At 48.3% G+C, this 17,905-nt stretch overlaps 1 protein-coding gene across 1 annotated transcript in view; it reads left to right on the top strand.

Moving 5' to 3' along the window:
- The window catches only part of USP10 (ubiquitin specific peptidase 10), a gene marked incomplete at its 5' end in the record, with an annotated part of 72,344 nt that extends 55,014 nt beyond the window's left edge, over positions 1-17,330 (top strand). Inside the window, 10 exons of the mRNA XM_079723405.1 lie at positions 556-647; positions 1,145-1,254; positions 1,668-1,723; positions 1,956-2,059; positions 4,440-4,539; positions 5,322-5,499; positions 8,418-8,583; positions 11,627-11,771; positions 13,052-13,117; positions 16,299-17,330. Of these exons, the coding sequence (XP_079579531.1) occupies positions 556-647; positions 1,145-1,254; positions 1,668-1,723; positions 1,956-2,059; positions 4,440-4,539; positions 5,322-5,499; positions 8,418-8,583; positions 11,627-11,771; positions 13,052-13,117; positions 16,299-16,486 (1,205 nt within the window). The 3' untranslated portion in view covers positions 16,487-17,330. The remainder of the gene's footprint in view (positions 1-555; positions 648-1,144; positions 1,255-1,667; positions 1,724-1,955; positions 2,060-4,439; positions 4,540-5,321; positions 5,500-8,417; positions 8,584-11,626; positions 11,772-13,051; positions 13,118-16,298) is intronic.
- Positions 17,331-17,905: the final 575 nt, after the last annotated feature.

The raw sequence follows: 17,905 nt of genomic DNA, 5'->3' as shown, positions 1-17,905 counted from the left end.
ATTTCTAAATGGAATAAGGGATTTTAGTATTCTGAGTGGGACTTTGATGAAAATACAGTTCAGTTCGTAGGAGATAATTGTCCCTAAAAGAGGGATCATCACTTGCTGAACAGTCACCGAACACCCACTGCGATGTGCTGGGCGTCCAGACGTGAACGAGATGTGTCCTGCCCGTAAGCCCCTCCCTGGATGGAGTCTGAGCGCCACGCGATGAAGGAGGCCTGCGCGGCCGTCGGTGTTAGAAGAGCCTGTATCTTTTAAGTCTGTTCCCGAATACTGTTACATCATTTTTCAAGCCCTTCCTGTTTCTTATTAAAACAGTCCTTGTGCCACAGGAAGATAAATAAATGTCATCAGTGTTCGGGGGGCAAATATTTTTGAAAATTTTAATAATTAAATAATTACGTGATGCTGAACAGAACGAAGCTGTAACACAGCCTGCCTTCGCTTTGGATGTGACGTGTGTGCTCTGTTGAAGGGGGTCCCCCTCCCAGAGCAGAGCGTGAGTTGTTCTCAAGATGCCATTAACGTCTTCACTGTGCTTCCCTCTTTCAGAGTTACTGGAGAACGTAACCCTGATTCATAAACCGGTGTCACTGCAACCCCGCGGGCTGATCAATAAAGGAAACTGGTGCTACATTAATGCTGTATCCTTCTCAGAGGCTGTCCCCAAGGCTGGCTTTCTGCAGCTTTCTCTTCCTTGGGCACATTCGACTTAGTTCTGCTTCTGTGGGGTGTCTACCCCACATTTTGAATCCAAAACCTCGGTTCCTTACTGCTTATTAACTGGGCTATTCGTGACCAAAAAGAGAGATGATTTGTTGACCTGTGACTGACAGAATCAGGCAAGTTTCTCATTAAAATGGTCCTGAGTAACAGGGCAGAGTGACCACTTAAACTAGAAATCCTGTGTTAATTGACTTGATTATCTTGGTTGAATCCAGTTCTTATTTATAAACTACTTAGATATCATAGGGCAGTTATCCCCAGGATTAGTTGGTTTATTCCCTTTTGTGTTTACATATCTAAGTCGTTCAGTGTCCTTGGCTTGCTTAGTTTTATATGCTCTTGTGTTTTACGTGCCTTTCCACAATTTGGAGCATTGGTTTTATTTCCTTTACGCTTCCTTACTGCCATCATTTAGACACTGCAGGCATTGGTTGCTTGCCCTCCGATGTATCACCTGATGAAGTTCATTCCTCTGTATTCAAAAGTGCAAAGGCCTTGTACGTCCACACCCATGATAGATAGCTTGTAAGTAAGCTGCTGAAAATGTGTTAAGGGGTGGGCTTTTCCCCCTCTGATAGTTAGATTCAAATAACAAAGTTCTTGATTTCCTGCACATGAATCCTGTAATTCTATTTTTTTTTAAATGTGGTGTTCATGACTTTCTATGGAAGTTAACCAGAAATGGAAATGGAACATTGTTTATCTGTGTTCTTTAGATTCAGTTGAATAAATTTTAGTGTTTACCAAATTATATCACTTTGAAATATACCAAAAACTTATGTAGAAAAGATTTACAAGCTCACTAGCTATTACAGCATTGGTTATCTAAAGTTTGCTATCTTCATACTAGATAACATTCTACTTAGCCGTCAAGACTTTTTAGTAATAGTATGTCTTTTTTAAAAAATGTACTAAACATTTTTTCCCCCCGTGTCTAGTGTTCGGCTAATGAATGAGTTTACTAATATGCCAGTACCTCCAAAACCCAGACAAGGTGAGTACAAACGAGGGTTCTGATGCCATTACATTTTGGGAGTTATGAAATCAGGTGACTGAGTTTGAGAAATTCAGGCTTGCTGGAAAGAAAATGTCCCTTTACATGCAGGTTACTACGCCTGTACTATTCTCAGCATTGGGCTGGTGCTGGGGGGAGTTTTGATGATTATGCCTTTTGTCATTTTAAGACTTCTTCAGGTGTAAAGATCTGTGTCCTGTTTCCGTTGCAGCTCCTGGGGATAAAGCCGTGAGGGACATCCGCCCAGGAGCTGCCTTTGAGCCCACGTACATTTATAGACTGCTGACAGTTATCAAGTCGAGCCTGTCCGAAAAGGTTGGGGCTGCCGTTCCGTAGCCAGTGTGACGCTTGTGCCTTACCTGTTGCGTATTCAGTGCTTGCCCTCTGCTGGCACTGCGGCGATTAAGTGGGTGTTCAGTGGATCTGAGCTTGCTCTGGAGTCAGTTGCTAGGATGAATTAGAGTATGGGATGATAATGATGGTAATCAGAGACAGCTCGTGTCATTTACTGGGACCAACCACAGCTGTAAGTTTGTTCCATCCGTTAACTTACTTAACCTTGTGAATAAAGTGTGATTATTGTCTGCTTGTTCCATTTGAGAAAAGTGAAGTCATTGTCCAAGGTCACAGCTAAGAAGTGGCAGAGCCTGGCAGCGGAGTTAGCTCCTTCACTTCCACACGGACTGCCCTGCAGCAGGGGCGGGGCCGTGGGGCCGGGAACAGTGGCCGCATTCAGGAGTGCTGCGTCTTCTCCACGCTCCCTCGGGCCTTCATTTTTAATCATACACTTTGCTGCTGAAGGCATGGGGCCAAGGGCCACGGAGGTCTTGTAAAGGGCCCTGACGGCGTTCAGGGTAAGTCAGGGGCACCCTTTGCACAGTTAACTGGAGCGTTTCTTTCCTCCCCGACAGAGTTCGTGATGAGTCAGTACAAGCAATTGAAATGATGCCAGAAAAGGGGAATTCTTTAGGAAATATTTAAGAAAGTTGTGTTAAAACTGACTAAAGTAATATTGTTTGCAGCCCCTTTGTTTCGAAGAAGAGGGAACACTCAGGGCACTGCAGCAGCATGCCACCAGGGGCTCTTCATGTGCCCATGGCGTAGCCTTTGGTGTTAAGCTCAGGATTTGGGGGTGTTGCTCGTGTTAGGAAGGCGGGCATGGAGTGAACGGTGCCCTCTGCTTCGCAGAGCGCCTCGTCCAGTGGGGGAGTTAGATCTATCATCTGAGGAAGCAGACAAGACAAGTACTAAGACAGATGAGTGCACAGATGTTCTAGAAGCCAGGGGCGGGCCCCCCAGCTCAGGGGGAGCAGAGGTAACGCTCAGGGTGCTTCTTGTGGCTGAGCAGCACTGAGATCCTGCAGCTTTCGAAGTTACATTACTTTCGGCTTGTTGGGGTCTGCAGGACCACCCTCAGGGCTGAGGATTCGCTGGAAGGTCTCACGGGACTCAGGAGCTGTTACCCTCAGTTCGGATTCAGTACAGCCCAAGGACACAAAGCAAAATCAGCACAGAGTAAAGACTCAGGCAACGTCTGCAGGAAACGAGACTCCTCTCCGGGTGTAGTCACACAGGACTCACTCAGTTCCTCCCACATCAGACTGTGGCAGCTGTGTGGCTTGTGGTCCACCAGGGAAGCTCCTCAGCAGCTCAGTGTCCTAGGATTTTGCTAGGGGCTGGTCACATAGGCACCCTACCCTCTGCCTCACAGAGCCTCCAGTCCAGACTCCTGGGGGGAAAGCCAGTGCTCAGCACAAACCACACTGTTTGCACAATTCGGCACACTCCCTTTTCAGTTCTTGGAATGGTGGGAACCCTCCTGAAATCCAAGTTCCCAGATGCCAGCCAAGGACCAACCTGGTGAGCAGGCCTTTCCCAGCACTGTTAACTCTTTTCTGCGTCTTGGGCTGTGCCAGCCTCTGCCCTTTCCCACAGACACACTCACACCAGACAGCCCTGTCCACAGCTGTAGTTCCATTGGAGCAAACAGATCTACTCAGAGACCACAAGCAGAATAATTTGCAGATCCTTGGAACACTCACGCCATTATGCTCCAAAGAATGAAATATGAACCAATCATGATAAATTATATGATCAGATGAAACCAGTGTAAGATTATACAACTAGTGTGTGACCATATTGTGTGATTCATCTGCGAATGGTTGTGCTGATGTGTGTTTGTAAAGCAGGCAGCTAAATCTTTAAACCAATAAGAGTTTTTCACGTATAATTTGGGTCCTTTCTCCTATGGTTGCCCATCATCAAAAATAAAAGGAGACATACAGGGCTGCTAATTTTACAACTTGCAGTGTGAATGGTAACCCCTGAGGTTGTTGTGCATTCTATTTCGTTTAAACAAAAAAGCAACTTATAAAATAACTTTTTTATTATAAAGGTAACGTATACTTATTGTAGAAAATTTCGAAAATACAGAAAAGCAAAATTAAAAAGAAATCCCTGTTCTGTTGCTTAGAGATAGATATTTAATCCTCCCCCGCTCACACACCCAGTCTTCCCCACTTCACACATCTTAACTGTCCAAAGAAAAATTCATGTGATTTTTGGGAAACACTTTATGTTAAATCTTACTGAAAATTTAAGAGAAGGCATAGTTTGTATATGCAGGTAACACACTCCGTGCAGGCCTTGAAGAATAATTGGTTAAGATTAACGTGACGCTGTTTGACCTTCTCAGGGTCGACAAGAAGATGCTGAGGAGTACTTAGGCTTCATTCTAAATGGACTTCATGAGGAAATGCTGAACCTGAAGAAACTTCTCTCACCAAATAACGAAAGTAGGTTATGGTGTGCTTGCTCCAGAATTGGGTAGAACATTTTCTTAAGAATTATGCTTAAACAAATGCTATATATATGCTCATAGAGTAAGCTGCCTTTTCCCCCAACAGTCATTCGCCCTTCAAAAATCACTTATTTACTCATTAAGATAACTAGTTACTTTTACAATGCTTATTATGTACCATTGAGAATGTTGTGTTTGTATATTTCAGATACATAAATGTATTTCCAGAACCTCTGCTTTTTCCCCTTCAATTTGTAATTAGGAAAATGATTACACATAGAGAAAAACCGAAAGAATAGGTTGGTTACCTGCATAACCACTGGATTCCACGGTTGCTACCGTGTTGTCCTTATTGATCTCTCTTTCTACTTTCCCAGCCCCCCACGACATTTTTCCCCAAGGGATTCAAAATCAAGTTGCAGATGGCAGTTTAGTTCACCCCAAATGGTAAAGCATGGGTCTCCTGAGATAGGGATGGCTGGCTCTCCCACGTGACCCGAGTCCCTTCGCAAATGATGGAGTCCGACTGCAGTTATGCAGTAGAGTTGGCTTCCCCGTCCCACCTGAGTTCTCCAAGTGTCCCACGGCATCTTCCGTCGCCGGTCACACCAGCAGGGAGATGCTGTAGCATCGCACACATTGTTTTGTCCTCAGTGTAGAATACACTCTGATCTCACTTTAAAGCTCCAGTGGACAAATCTGTGTAGGTGGTTTGTGTAGAACTTTTATTTTTTGCTCTTTGTGTAAATAGTAGCCTAAGCAGAGTCTCCTTTTCAGAACTTACTGTTTCCAATGGACCCCGAAGCCACTCAGTGAATGAAGACGAGCAGGAAGAACCAGGCGAAGGAAGTGAGGACGAATGGGAGCAAGTGGGCCCCCGAAACAAGACTTCGGTCACTCGCCAGGCGGATTTTGTTCAGACCCCCATCACTGGCATTTTTGGTGGCCACATCAGGTTTTATACTTTTCTGGAATAATTTAGCATTTGCCTTTTTCAGGTTTTGCCATTTTGCTGGAGGGGGGAGGTGTAAGATTTGTCCTAAGAAATTTGGGACTGGATGGTTTGCCTTTGCACTCTGTGCCCGCTCTGTTCTTGGGCTTCCTGACACTCTTCCTGCCGGCCCCACGGCTCTCACACAACCCACGGTGGGTCCTGCAGTGGGCGCTGCCCCTGCCTCTCTGCCAGGGGCTCCTCACCCCTCAGCGACACTGACATTCCTTCCATCCAGCTGCTCACAGCCGGGTAGGAAGAGAAAGACAAGTTAATGGAAATACATGTGTTGTTAAGAAATTCATGTATCTGATTGGAGGAATTGTAGGCACGGGAGCCAGGTGAGCTCAGAAGCTGAGAGAGTGCAGAGGGAGCTGCTTTTACACAGAGGAGGGCACGTGGCCTTCTGGAGTACCTGGGCACCCCCCCTGCCCCAGTTCCCTCAGACTAGCTGCCCTTTGCTCATTCATGGAGTCCTTCTAGAAGGTTTTTTAATAACCTTTTTTTTTTTTTTAAACCCCACATTTATTTATTTATTTTTGGCTGTGTTGGGTCTTCGTTTCTGTGCGAGGGCTTTCTCTAGTTGTGGCAAACGGGGGCCACTCTTCATTGCAGTGTGTGGGCCTTTCACTATCGCAGCGTCTCTTGTTGCAGAGCACAGGCTCCAGACGCACAGGCTCAGTAGTTGTGGCTCACGGGCCTAGTTGCTCTATGGCATGTGGGATCTTCCCAGACCAGGGCTCAAACCCGTGTCCCCTGCCTTAGCAGGCAGATTCTCAACCGCTGCGCCACCAGGGAAGTCCTAGAAGGTTTTTACTTATTTACGTTAGAGCCGTTCAGTACCACCATTATGTGGAATTCAGTAGAACTTGCACTGACTCTGAGGACCTCCTTACTCATCCAGAGTCTGAAGGACCGCATTATGGCATGATTTCCTTCTGAAGACCTTACAGCTTCACCTACAGGAGTGTGTTTGTGGTTTTCTTAGTGAGCTTCTTAGCCTTTCGTCGTCCCAGAGCAAGAAGTAACACCCTTTGCAAGGCATTGCAAGTCAGTTTAGTCTCTCTGCTCTAAAACAGTTTAGGTTGAGCACCTTGCAACAGGCTAATGAAATCCTCAGAAATGTGCCCGACCCCCTCCCAAGCTGGTCACACGACACTGAACACGTCATTTCTGTGCCCTCCCTGTGAGCTAGACTTTGTAGGCCCCTTTCTGTTTTGGAGTCTCGTGTCAGCCTCCCGACACCCAGCCCCACCACTGTGGCTGCAGCTTGTTTTCACCAGATGCAGATCCTCGGGAAGGGCCCTTTTGGGAGAGGGAAGCGGGGCTCCACTTTGGTGACCAGCAGTGAGAGGAGGCTGTCTGCGCCCTTAACTCTCTGTCAGCCGAGCAGCCTGACGTTGTCCCCCTCGGGGTGCTCACTGAGGGTCGGGGAGGAGTGAGGGCGCGGCCCAGTGGCTGTGTCGAGGGCTCCGTGTTTGTGGGGAGGCACAGCAACCGGACTGCAAGGCCACAAAGATCCCAAATGTGCTTGAGAATAAGCAGTGGGAAAAACCAGGATCCACTTTGGAGAAACTCCTAGCTTGCCCCAGATGACTCTTCATGGCCCTGTAGCCTCAGCCTCTGTGGGCTCTTTGCGTTGAAATTGGGTGTTGATTTTTTTTTTTTTTTTTTAACTATAAAGCAAAGGTACAGAACTACTCCTTATAACTTAGGAGCTGCTTTTGTGTGTGTAGTAGGCACCATTAAGCATGATTCTTAATGGTGTGTGGCCTGTGGGATCTTAGTTCCCCGACCAGAGATCGAACCCGGGCCCCTAGCAGTGGAAGCACGGAATCCTAATCACTGGACCACCAGGGAACTCCCAAGCATTATTCTTTATTCAGACGAACTGAAAGGTTTTCTCCTAAAATTCACGCTCTTTTGGTGGTTTTCCAGTTACCCCAGAAAGACCAGCACCTTCCTCCACCTTGTCTACCCTTTTGGTAAAGTCCAGGCCCATGACTGCTGTTCCCACTGTTTTCCCACTCTTCCTCTCTGGAACCAAGGGAACGGCCGCCCCCTCAACGCGTCCTCCTCACAGGGAGCCTGGAGGTGCTTCCTGTGCTGTGTGTCGGGAAGGCAGTGTGTGAGGCGGAAAGCTGGCACGAGAGCCGCTCGCCTGCCCCTCGCAGCAGTCTGACCACCTGTCCACCCCTGTTATTCGTGTATAAACTGGGGTACTGGGACTGTAGAGAGACAATCCCACGTCGAACTCCTGGAACATCTCCTTGCTGAGGCTACGTGAGATGTGGGCCCGACACACATTTCTACTCGGGAAAACTTGGACAGAGAAAAATGAAAACCCAGCTAAGGAAGCAAGGCTCAGCGGGCAGCCTCCTGCTTGAGGGCGGTGGCCGCCTTCCTGCCACACACACCCTGCTCCCCTTCCATTGTAAAGTCGTTCTCATGGGGGAAATGCTGTCCAAAGTATTCTGTTTACCTCGGGGTTTCCTCTCTTTTATTACGACAGGCTGTGACGCCCGAGAGGATAAAAGGTGTCAGCATTTTGACCCTGGGAAGATGGTCACCTTTGCTAGTCTGTGCATTAAATAAAGTGGAGGGGAGGCGTTTGGAAGGTGAAATAGGTCTTCTTCCAGAGCTCTTAAGCTGGGAAAATTTTCAGCTGGTGGATTGAGTTGCTAGAAATTCTTTCGAGGTGGTATTGAGTGGAATTATTTTAAAATTCTTCAGTGTGTTTTTAGCATTTCTGTTCTCTCTGGTCTTCTGGCCAGTGATGCTGAATAACCTCGCTTGCAGTGTCTGTTCCTCTTGTCCTGCTGGATAACCTCAGGGAGAGTGGCAAGGCGAGCTCTTAGATGTGGTGTGTCTTCCACTTTCAGGTCTGTGGTTTACCAGCAGAGTTCAAAAGAATCTGCCACCCTGCAGCCGTTCTTCACGCTGCAGCTGGATATCCAGTCGGACAAGATACGCACCGTCCAGGATGCGTTGGAAAGCCTGGTGGCAAGAGAGTCTGTCCAGGGTTACACCACCAAAACCAAACAAGAGGTACGTTCACACTTGGTCTTGGACCTTGATCCCGGGGCCCTCTGGGGTGGGCGAAGGAGCACAGACTCTGGAATGAGGAGAAGGGGGTTTGAGCTCTGCCTCTGAAATCAGCTGCTTAACTTGCTTTTTGGACTGAAAGCTTCCACATTCTGAGAATGAAGTGGTTGACACAGATGATCCTCCCAACTTCCCTTGGGTCTAAGTCATGAAACACAGGTCACGATCTTTGGGGTTATTTATTCTGAGTTGCGTTTCATTTGCTGGCCATCCAGTCATGGCACCGTAGAGTGAATACCACCTCTGACAAAGGCCGATCGCTCATTCACATTCCTGATACCGTAGAGCACAATTTCATGAGAGAGTTAGGATATAAAAGATGTTCTAAAAGATGTTCTAATCTGGTTTGCATTTGATTGTAGATCTTCAAGGACGTTGAAAAATAGAAATTAATTGTTCTGGTGCCTGTTACTCTTTGATTTAATCTGAAAAAAAGATAAAGTCTTGATTCTTTCAGTGTTCAGGAGTCAAGAGGAAGCGTGTCCGCTCCGTCGAGAGAGGCAATAATTCTCTGCTCTCTGAGGGCTTGTTAGCTGCTGGCCGTCCAGATGTGCCAGTTAGGCCCGACTTCTCCTCCACAGTAGAGCGTGCCTTCTCCGTTATGTATCCTAGGTCATGGCTGTGCATTCATAGAGGTGTGTTGGGGAGATGAATGTAGACTGGCTAGGGCGGTGCCTTTTTGAACAGTTCAGAGTACTCCTGTGAGGCCTGATTTCAGTAGCCGTGTGTGATGGCCACAGGGTGAGCCAGCAGGGCCCAGCGTAGGAAACCTGCCAGCACCTCATGGGGCCAAGGGCCCTGCCCTTGCCTCGCAGCTCGGGCTCCATCCACGTGAAGAGGAGCAAAGGCGGGGTGTGGAGAGCTTCCGTCCGTCTGCTGTGTGTTGGTCAAGCCAACCTCTCGGGGCATCTGCAGAAGTTAGGCCTAGTTCTCCCCCGTGTTTTCTTTTTTTTTTTTTTTTTTTTTTTTTGCGGTACGCGGGCCTCTCACTGTTGTGGCCTCTCCCATTGCAGAGCACAGGCTCCGGAAGCGCAGGCTCAGCGGCCATGGCTCACGGGCCCAGCCGCTCCGCGGCATGTGGGATCTTCCCGGACCGGGGCACGAACACGTGTCCCCTGCATCGGCAGGCGGACCCTCAACCACTATGCCACCAGGGAAGCCCCTCCCCCGTGTTTTCTAATTGCTTCTCGTGGATAATTTTGTTCAAAAAGTAAAAGTGGTAGTTTTTCCTTAGAGAAACGGTGGAACTTAATGGGAGAGAGAGAGTGCATACTTGTTCTTGGGAGGCTGGGTCATGTACTGGCTGTGGGACTGTCCACCTGCTTGTCTGGGGCAGCCGTGACTCCAGAGGTGGACTCGCCATCCTGGCCCCTCCCCACTGGAGCAGCCGATCCTGCCGGGGGGGGGGGGGGCAGCCTTTCCCTGCGCTCCCGGGAGAGCCCTCTGGGGATATGTCTGTTTTCCTCTTGCTGCAGTTAAACTGCTGTTTGGGCAGAGGTGGGTGGGGCGTGATGACTGAGGTAGCGGTGGCTGTGGTTGTTGGCCTGGGGTCAGAGGAGGGTGAGGAAAAGGTGATGGATTCTAGATGGCAGGTTTAGAGAAAGGAGTCGCGGAAGAAGTGGCGTCTCGGTGGCGCCTTGAAGACGGCGGAGAAGGCTGCTGGCCGTTCTCGCTCCACGGCTATGGAAGCAGGTGTCTGAGGAGGGAGCTTGTACAGCGTGTCTGTGAAGAGCAAGTAACACATTTTCTGGAATGTGATTTTTTAATTTACTTTTCAAAGTACCTACTTTAATTTTATTAGGTTTTTAGGTCAAAAGTTGTTTTTCTTTGGGAACACAGGAAGATCGTGGGAAAATATGATTGTACAAAATACTAGCTAAATAAAAAAGGTCTGGATTTGTTGGGTGTTAGAAAGTGTGGCTCAGTTTCTCTGGAAACCCGGAACACTCACTTAAGGATTTGAGATTAGCTCCTTAACGAACAGAATCGCACGTCACTAGCACTGAGAAACCATCCCAGAGGTACTTTAGTCTGACTATCATTTTACAAGTGAGGAAGCTGGAGTCTTACATCGTCATCGCTGGTTTTGACTGTGGAACTGGAGTCATGCTTTTCTTCATTCACAATTCTTGTTGGATGTGAGACACTGGACAGCAGAGACTCAATGGGAATGTCGAGGTGATCGGGCCGTTTCCATGCCTGGGACCTCAGTCTGGGTGGGAAGACAGGCCTGAAAGGGTCTTCAACCCTAATAAACCAGTTGGCGGTGACCGCTAGTTTCGCTTCAGATACCTTCAGCCAGATACGCGTGTAATCCTCCGAAAGCTTTCTGGGTGTTTATTATATGCTGCTGTCTTTCGGATTGTTACGTGGACAAGTGTTTCTACCGAAAGTATTCTCCATCTAAATACTGGAAGCATCAACACGTTTGCAGATACAGAGAACAGTACATAAAGGGGTTAAGTTTGGTTGTGAAGATGGATCTTAATAAAAAGCAGCGTTCAGTAGACCGTGAAAGTTCATAAGGGGCATTTTGAATTGATAAAAGCGGAACTGTTATAAAACCAATGGTTACACTAAATAGCTTTAGAATTATTTAGAGCGTCTAATTCAAGAAACACATTGGCTTCAGCTTTATCAGCACTGTGAGAGTTATTAAAAAAATAAGTTAATACGTATGTAATTCAAGGTATTACTAAGTTAGCTTCTAAATTTTTATGCCAATTTAATGCCCTGGGACAAACGTTCTTAACTTGGCTCAGGGACCTTTAGGACCCCCTGCAGTTGTGTCTGTAGAGATATATGCATTTTTCTAAGACGAAGGTCAGTACCTCTCAAAAGATCCCATTAGATTCTCCAAAGACCCTGTGACTCAGGAAGCTTTGAGCAACACCGCCCCGGAACATTTGAGTCTTGGAGCGAGAGGTGGGGTGGCGTCTGCCGCTCGGAGTAAGATGGCGTTTCCTGTGTGCTTTGTGTGTCTCAGGTTGAGATCAGTCGAAGGGTGACTCTGGAAAAGCTCCCTCCTGTCCTCGTGCTGCACCTGAAACGGTTTGTTTACGAGAAGACAGGTGGATGTCAGAAGCTTATCAAAAATATTGAATATCCTGTGGACTTGGAAATTAGTAAAGGTAACGACTCTGTAAGGCAAAAGCGCTTATGATGACAGTGCTCTGGAAATCAGCCGGCTTCTTGATGCTTCAGCATTTTCTGTCATGGCAGGATTCAGAAGCTCTCTTTCATGACTTTTTTGTTTTAAATTTCTTGACTGTTAATAGACCTTTAGGTTAAAATTTCTCACTAAAATGGCCTTTTAAAAATAAAGGCAAAAATAAACCATATGAAAATATTACTAGGTGAGAAAAATACTAAATATAAAAAGTTTACGGGTTGTTGGTAGGAAATACTTGTCCTTATACTGAGTGCTAACAGCTGAGTGGAGCAGCCTGGCTAACTGGGCTTTTTAGCAGGTGGGGAATGCTTCCCCTGCCCTCCGGCGGCAGGGACCCCGGCCTCAGAGCTGCAGCCCCAGCCCCGGGTCTCCGCCAGGTCTCCGGGGCTCGGCAGCTTGGGCACATTGTGGTGAAAACACCTAGTTGTCTTGCTAGAAGTGAGCTTGAAGGAAAACTTTCCTGGAAAGCTTCAGAATTGGTGAGAAATGTTCTGTGCAACAGTGAAGTTCGATCAGGAGTGTAACGAGCTCGAGGTGATGCTCCAAGTGTCCGGGGGCCTGGAGAACAGAAAAGAGGACGTGGGACGTCGTCCCTGGTCTCCTGGAGGCGCAAACTCCCGTCCTCCTCCCTCCTTCCTCCCCACGCTGCCCGGCACTGGGACCTGCCGGGCAGTGGGCCTGGGGTCACCATCGCTTCACCTGCACCCCAGGCACGTTGCATTTCCTTCCCCCTAAGATTCGGACTCTGGCTCTCAGCCCTGTTCTCACGAGTTGCCGCCTTCGGCTGATAGGTTTGCCTCCTGTGCCCGTTCATGGTCCGTTTGAGGACCAGAAAGGGGAAGAAACGCCAGCCGAAAATCATCTTACTGTTTATTGGAGTTTTGTGGTCTGACTCACGTGTAAAACATTTTAAACCTTAGGCTTTCCAGAGCTGCTTTGCTTTTGTTTTTTTCTTTCCCATTTTTTAGAACATCTGCTTGTAAGGGGTTTCTAGCATGAGCTAGAGGCTCAGTATATGCCCCTGTCCTCTGATGGGTGGGTTCTGGTGACATCCGTTACTACCCTGCAGCTAGTCTTCCTCGCTGCTCAGTTTTTATGCAGATGAGGGGATGGAGTTCTGTTTGGTCTCCCTGGTCCACTGGGTGGGTTACTTGAATGGAGGCTGCTGTCTGCCCCTTTCTGGGAGCTCTGTGTGTCAGCGCTTTTATAGATTAAAGCTCTTGATATTTTGTTTTTCAGAACTGCTCTCTCCAGGGGTTAAAAATAAGAATTTTAAATGCCACAGAACCTATAGGCTATTTGCAGGTAAGTAAATTTGTACGACATTTTCCTGTTAAAGCAACAATGAAAAGGTTTATAATCCTGGCACAATTTTGTTGTAATGCCACTTAACGTAGAGAATAGATTATTGGTATCCCTGTGGACTTTATAAGTCTGGAAATCATTTGAAAATGTGCGTTTTACCTAAAATTTGGTGTGTTTGGAATTTGACAGAATATTCTCTTGTCTCTAAAGCTCAGCCCAGCGTGAGACGTCGTTTAACACCACTGTCTCTGTCTTGGAGCCAGAGGTGTGGGGTTGCCAGGCTGGGAACCCTCCCTGCTGCGGTCGTGGTGCCTGTAGGAGTGGGTGCTGAGGCGTGGCCCCAGCCAGGCTAGGGGAGCGCAGGCTCCTCAGCGGCCCACGACCTCCTACCCCCACCCCCCCACCCCACAGAGCTCCCTGCGGAGCCTGTCCATCTTCTGCGCCTCCTGTCCTTCCATGCTTCTTTCTCTTTTACAGCCGGAGTCTTTTATGCCTTTGAGGCCTTATGTGTCTTTTAAGAGTTGCTGGTTGCAACAGTTGTGTTTGCTTTTCTGGCCGTTTTTATTAGAATTTTCTAGCTGCTCTACCACTGCTCCTTTTGTGTTGCCTTTGGTGAGCCTGTCTGTAATGACTGCTGTTTATTGGCCCTCACACGTTCATTGAGCCTTTTCACTGGATACTTCTTATGTAGTATCTCATTTAGTCCTTACAGTGTCCTGAGAGGTATGTGGTGCTATCCCCATTTTGTAAAAGGACAAACTGAAACTCGTGGAGGAACGTTGGCCGCTCTGTGCCCTTAAGTGGCAGAGCAGAGCTTCACACTCCTGCCCTCGGTCCACCCCTGAGCTCTTGGGATGTTGGATTGGGCCCTGGTCGTTGGGTGGGTCGGGTGCCAGGTTAGAAGGTGTTGGGCCCGGTTGGCCCTTTCTTCCCACCAGGACCTGCTCCCTCCGACTCGCTCTTCTCCCCGGAGGTGGCTGATCACGGCCTCACCCCAGCCTGCTGGGACCTGGTGGGCAACACACTCCCGGCTTGTAGCCACCCTCCCCCTGACCTGCCTTGGGCTGGAAGCTCGGAGGCCTCTCTGTGGTCTTCCTCTGAGACCAGAGGGCCCCCAGGGTCCAGCCTGGCTCCCTGGGGTTTGGCACTGAGGTCCCAGGGTGATGACGTGTTTCTCCGAGTCTCCCTGCAGCCTCCCTTGGGTCCCTGTCAGGGCAAGGTGATGATCAGGGGCAGGGTTAGCAAGTCTTGTCTCCTGGTCAGGGGACCCCGGGGCTCCCTCTGGAGTCGCTCTCGCCTGTACCCCTGAATCCTCATCTGAGCCTTCTAATCTCAGAAATACGGTCACCGGATTGGTTGCGGCTTTCTGTAAACTGTGAGTAAAGAGGTACTTTTAAAAATGGTTTTGACTGTGGGACAAAGAAAACGAGTTAGTGTACTGCGTGAGCTTTTGGAAAACTCTCATTCTCAGCTCTGCTTCTGTGACATGGGCTTGCTGGGCATCTGTGACACATCACCATGTTAGGTACAGGTCTGCCGCTTGAGAAACCTGAATACGGGTAGAGCGCTTCTCTTCTGAATACTTAAAATGAAGTGTCGTAGAGGAAACGCAAATCAGTTAAACCCACAGGTCCTTTAAATCCTACTGACCTGGTCACTTAAAAAAAACCAAAACCAAGTCTGGTAGGTCTTAGAGGTGAAAATCCGGACAGACGCCCCACAGCTGGATTTGGGGTCAGAGGGACATGCTGGTGTCGGGGCTTCCCTTGCCCTGCGGCAGCCTCTCCATCGCTGTGACCTGCAGGACTCGATGCAGCCGTGAGCTGGTGCTGGTTCCGTTGCTGGTTTCCCACTTGACGGCCCAACAGTCTCGCTGTCCCTCAGTGACCAGTCACGTTCGTCACCAGCAGGCCAGGGCCTCAGTGTCCTCTGAGCCCCAGCAGAATGGCCTCTGTGCAGAGCCCGGCTCTGACCAGCCCGGGTCACTGGCTCAGGGTGGATTTGGATGTCCCTACAAGTGGGAGAGCGCGCCGACGTTCAGGGTATTTATTGCTGAACTTTCGTACCAGATGGTGCCCCTCTCTCCAAGTGACTGTCCTCATGCCACTCACGGCAATGCGCAGCTCACCCTGGCCACACTGCTGCCCCCCTCCCCGGAATGTCACTGGAGGCTGTTTCCCTCACACAGGGTCAGGTCTGCTGGTGGCTGGGCCACCTCCCAGCCCCTTCTCTGCATAGAAGGGGGAGGATGTGCCCTCCCACTGTCTTTAATACCTTTTCAGCGTCTTCCGACAGTTATATTTGTTTTAGACCTCTGACTAAGGCTTCCTGTTTGAATTACACAATTTTAATGAACAAGTACATGGCAGGTATTTTTTTCTGTTAAAACATGGTTGTAGAAAAATTAGAAATTTTTTTTAAAAGGAAAAAAGAACAATGACTAGTGTCTGCAGGGTGACTCCACAACTGCCCACTCAGCCCAGCTAACTGCGCTGGTGACCCTCCTGGGGCGGTGCTGTCCTTGTCACGGGTGACAGTCCACAGAAAACCTCGGATTCTTGTTTTTTTCATGTAATGTAAGCATATTCCTACACCACCAAATACTTTAAATCTGGCCTACGAAAAAATTCACCTTATTGTAGTGTAATGCACTCAGCATTCCTTGTAGCGTGAATATAGGCTTTTCCATGTTTTCACTTTGTCCAAGATTCAGATACTCTGTTGAGAACAGTCTAGAAGTGGAATTGGCTGGATCAGGGCCTGTTGTTTGGGCCTCGGTGTGTGTTCCCAGAGGGCCATTGGCTGATGGCTCTGCAGGGAGCGTCTCTGTGTCCTGCTTCCCAGGGGACTGTCTCCTGTATCAAGTCTTAAGGCGGCTGACGAGCCTGCCTACAGGGCTGACAGATGGGACGACCCCATTAGTTGACATTTCTTTTATAGTTTGTGAGGTATTGAGCGTTTTGAATATGTTATTAAGATGTAGATGTATGACTTTGTATTGTAAATTGTTGAACGGTTTTGAGTTGAAACAGCATTGCTTTGTATAATCCCACTTCTCTGTCCCACCTGCCTTGGTGCCAGGCCTTTCGTGGGACAGGCAGGTCTGTGGCGGGGGCAGGCGGGCACCTTAGGCGCTGCTGTGCGGAGCCGCTCTCACGGGCGCCCGGGCCCTCTCTTGCAGTGGTCTACCACCACGGCAGCAGCGCCACGGGCGGCCACTACACCACGGACGTCTTCCAGATCGGTCTCAACGGCTGGCTGCGCATCGACGACCAGACGGTCAAGGTGATTAACCAGTACCAGGTGGTGAAGCCCGCTGCCGAGCGCACGGCCTACCTCCTGTATTACCGCCGCGTGGACCTGCTGTAGCCGCCGCTGTGTGTGCCGCCGCTGCTTGTGGAGCACCGGCTCTCACCGACTCCCCTCCTCTCTTTAGTGGCTCTTTAGAGAGAAACTCTTTCTTCCTGTTGCAAAAATGGGCTAGAATGAAAGGAGACGCCTGGGGTTTGTGCACAACATAGTTTATGTTGACTTCTAACTTCCAAATCAAAATCATCTGGTTGAGACGGATTGTCGCCTGATTTAAGCAAATACACAAAAAACCACATTTCCGAAATAATGCCGATTCCTGAGTAAGAAGGGGAACTTGCATTTGATTCCCAGTCTAACTGCGTAGTAGAATAAATCCTGCACCAGCAACGACACTTGTAAATTTGTGAAAATGAATTTTATCTTTCCTTACAAAAATAAATTTTTTAATCCATCACACTTTCTTCCCTCACCCTTTAGTTTTTGATAAATGATAAAAATGAGCCAGTTATCAGAGAAGAAATAGTTCTTACTTCAAAAGATAAACAAACACAAAAAATAAGTTGCTGGTTCCTAATAGGAAAAACACATTTTAATAATTGTGCGATGAGAAGCTGCTTACGTACACATTGCAGATCAAATACTTGGAGTTAAGGTGTCAGTCACATGGATGGGTGATTGTAACTTTATTGCCATTAAAAGGTTTCAAATTGCGTTCATGCTTCTGTGTACACGTAATGAAACACGGGCAACATAATGAAGATTGATAATTCCCTGCGTCTGCTGTCTAATTAATTCTGCTGTCTGCTCTTCTACGATGCCGCGTCTCTAATTGTACACAGTTAGTGTTAGCTAGGAGTATAAAGTTGTCGCCCATCAATAAAAATCACACAGTTGGTTTAAAGCTGCGTGTGTGGTGTTTCTTTGACGGCAAATGCCTTTTCCAGTAACCGGAGTTCAAGTGGGCAAGACTGGGCTGCTGGAATTAAAATAAGCCCTTGGGGCAGCCTGACAAGTTTGTGAAAGCTGACCCACGCCCTCAGATGATTCTTGTTCGCTGTTTCCAAAGTAATTAACTCTGGTGATTTGGATAAATGAATTTTTTTAAATCTTCAAATAGCAGAAAAGAGGAGGTAAGCTCTCTCTCCATTGTTTTGTCCCCTGCATTGCTCAGTTCAAGGGGGGGACGGATGTGGGTCATGGCTGAGCATCCTTGTCATTGCCTGCTACTGAGCATCCTACCTGCGCCTCAGATGCCACCTCCAGATGTGGAAAGGAAGCCTTTCAAGATGGAAGAGATGGAGAGAAGAGCCATCGTACATGTCAGGCCGCTCCCGGCAGCTCTTGTGTCCATGGCACCCTGGTTCCAGAAGGCCCTGTGCAGGCTGCTCGCAGTAGTGTGCTGGGGTCCCCAGAGTAGCGGGTTTATGTGGTCCAAGCCTCTCCCCCAAGCTCTTCCTCTTACTGTCCACTGTTCCT

Source organism: Hyperoodon ampullatus (genome assembly GCF_949752795.1).
Source record: "Hyperoodon ampullatus genome assembly, chromosome: 18".
NCBI lineage: Eukaryota > Metazoa > Chordata > Mammalia > Artiodactyla > Ziphiidae > Hyperoodon > Hyperoodon ampullatus.
This window is presented reverse-complemented; position numbering and strand designations above follow the sequence as displayed.